Here is a 2,500-nt window from a genome sequence, read left to right on the forward strand (position 1 = left end):
CTTAAAATCAAGAAAATAAACTGAATACATTATAGAATACAATATAAAGCACATAGGATTGAATTCTGAATGGAAATCAACAGAAGAGTTCATGAAAAACTATTTGCATGCTATTACTACCATCACCCAATACAGCTAAGAATATTTGTTTGAATAGCGGAATAATTCTCATGCACTTCAGTAAACTGACTACACTAAGTGCACAAGATCTACATATAAGCATCGGGCACTATGAATACATGCGAATGCAATAAGTTTTCTGTAAACTTATACCATGCACGAAAGAAGCTAGGTGCAGTGACATTCAAAATCAATGCAAGCATCACATGCACATGGCCGAAGATCAAGATGACACTTACATAGTTAATCTATGCATGCAACAAGTTGTTATGTGAGGTAATTTTGATGTGACTTATAATGCCATGTGTAAAAGAGCGACTTGCTTAGTCTTTTTTTAGAAAACGGTAGAGCTTTCGAACCAAAAGAACAATGGGATTCTGTTTAAGCAGCAATGACCTTCGCTGACTAGTATCCCCCTTCCTGTAGGTATTTACTGTTATGATGTCAACATATTTTTTTCTTTTAATGCAAATGTTCTCAATGAACATAAAGATTTAAAAGTAAAGGAATAATACATTCTACCACGACACTTTGAACCAGCTATGGGTTAAAAAAATGTCAAAAGCATCGTATTGACTGTACTTATCTGCAAAGTTTTTCATTGTTCCTCTTTATAGAGCTTACTATAATAATAATGATAATAATAATAACAATGGTCAGCAATAACTGCTTAAATATATTCAGCATAATTCATCAGCACAAACAAACTTCCGTTTGCTGACTGTGAAGCCATGCGCAAAGAATTCGTATAGCATCGCTAATCTCCTAAACAGAAAGGGCCTAATACAGGAAGCGCAGTAAATTTGATAGTCTGTGTATTAGATATTATCAGTTCCTTTAGTTTGCCTTTTGGATATCAAATGATATGCAACGACTTTGAAGTAAAACTGTACAAAAACAACAACAAAAAAATAATAAGATGCGAATCAGCCACAGCGTTTCTCAAAAAAGGTTGTTGTTATATACACTCAGATAGTATCAAGCCATAGGTACACGGAGACATATATTATATATTGTATTTCAAATATATAGATAGTAACGCCCCGTGCAGAAGCCGTCGATTGGAAGTACTGCATCGACGTTTAGGTTTTGAAGCTATAGGTGTTTCCCCCGATACTTTTATGCCATCGAAATTTGATAATTTTGTAATCAAAATTATCATATTTGCATTATCTTCAACGATGGATCTTTCCATAACATCTACATGATGGAACTTAATTCATGTCTCAATGTATGGATTAGAAAAGCACATATATCACATTGGATACAACACATTTTAACAAATTTTACATTTTATACTAAGACAGTTCGTTTATTCAACCTTCATTTCTAATTAAGGATTCAGTAATGTCGTGGACAAAACTGAGTCGTTTAAACAAACATATACAATACTACTTAAAATTCAGCTACACCGACATTTTTGTAACCGAAATCCGATAAACCTAATATACGATTCAGACACAAATTATCGGAGATAATGCGCAGATTCATTACCGAAAACAAATACAAAAAGCTCAAGGACTATGCCATCTTCATCTTGACACTGTCCTATGTCCGTCAAGATTAAGTAGGTCATCAAGAAATATAAATGACCTGCGAAGCATATCTCTGAGAAATCTGTTTTGGCTTCTATCTTAGCGGTGTTAGGGGAAGCACCGCGAGAAGACGATGACGCTGCCAGGTGTCTTACCTTTCGCATCTTCCTCATGAGTTCGTCCTCATCCTCAACGGGCCGAGGGAAGGGCGGCGGAAGACCTAAGGGACGTGGAGAAGTTGGGTCTCCTGCTGTTGCTGCTTCTACTGGTTGCGGGCCTGTAGTTGTGATTGGAGAATTATTATATCACTTGTCTTGGCATTTTTCTGCTATTCTAATATGCTTATTTTATCTATAACCACATTCTTGACAAATGCAGGAAATTTAGAATTAAAATCGCGGTTTTGTGCGTGTTTCAAATGCTTTCACAGAGCATCGAACAAGTAGTATCAGTGGTTCTCAACCAGTGGTTCGCGACCTCCTTGAGGTCGCGGACGGTTAGGGAAAATTGGTTAGTCAGTTCACTGAACGTTCATCAGTGTTCAAATAAATATATACGGTGAAGCCATGTCTTGTACGGATTGCTGAATATAGTACCCCTCTCTCCTAATCAAAAATGATGTAGGGGTTGGCGACTACTGAGTTGTATCTACCCGACGAAATAAGAAACAAAAATTTCAAAGAATGTATATCATATCTATACATCCCACCGAAGGCGGATTGAAATGGATAATATTAATTGCAACTTAATTAAAACCTGTACAAATAAATGTCTGGTATAGACGAAGTAGGAGTTTATTTCGACTTTTGATATAGACAGTATAGAAGCATGATTATAAATATATA

General features: G+C 35.9%; 1 protein-coding gene across 12 annotated transcripts in view; it reads right to left on the reverse strand.

The window, feature by feature from the left end:
* Window positions 1-2,500, reverse strand: part of LOC113819544 (titin) — a 228,235-nt gene that overhangs the window by 134,201 nt on the left and 91,534 nt on the right. For all 12 annotated transcript variants that reach the window (XM_070128134.1, XM_070128140.1, XM_070128138.1 and 9 more), the window contains one exon: window positions 1,811-1,932. In XM_070128134.1, the coding sequence (XP_069984235.1) occupies window positions 1,811-1,932 (122 nt within the window). The remainder of the gene's footprint in view (window positions 1-1,810; window positions 1,933-2,500) is intronic.

Source organism: Penaeus vannamei, chromosome 12, assembly GCF_042767895.1.
Source record: "Penaeus vannamei isolate JL-2024 chromosome 12, ASM4276789v1, whole genome shotgun sequence".
In the NCBI taxonomy this organism is placed as follows: domain Eukaryota; kingdom Metazoa; phylum Arthropoda; class Malacostraca; order Decapoda; family Penaeidae; genus Penaeus; species Penaeus vannamei.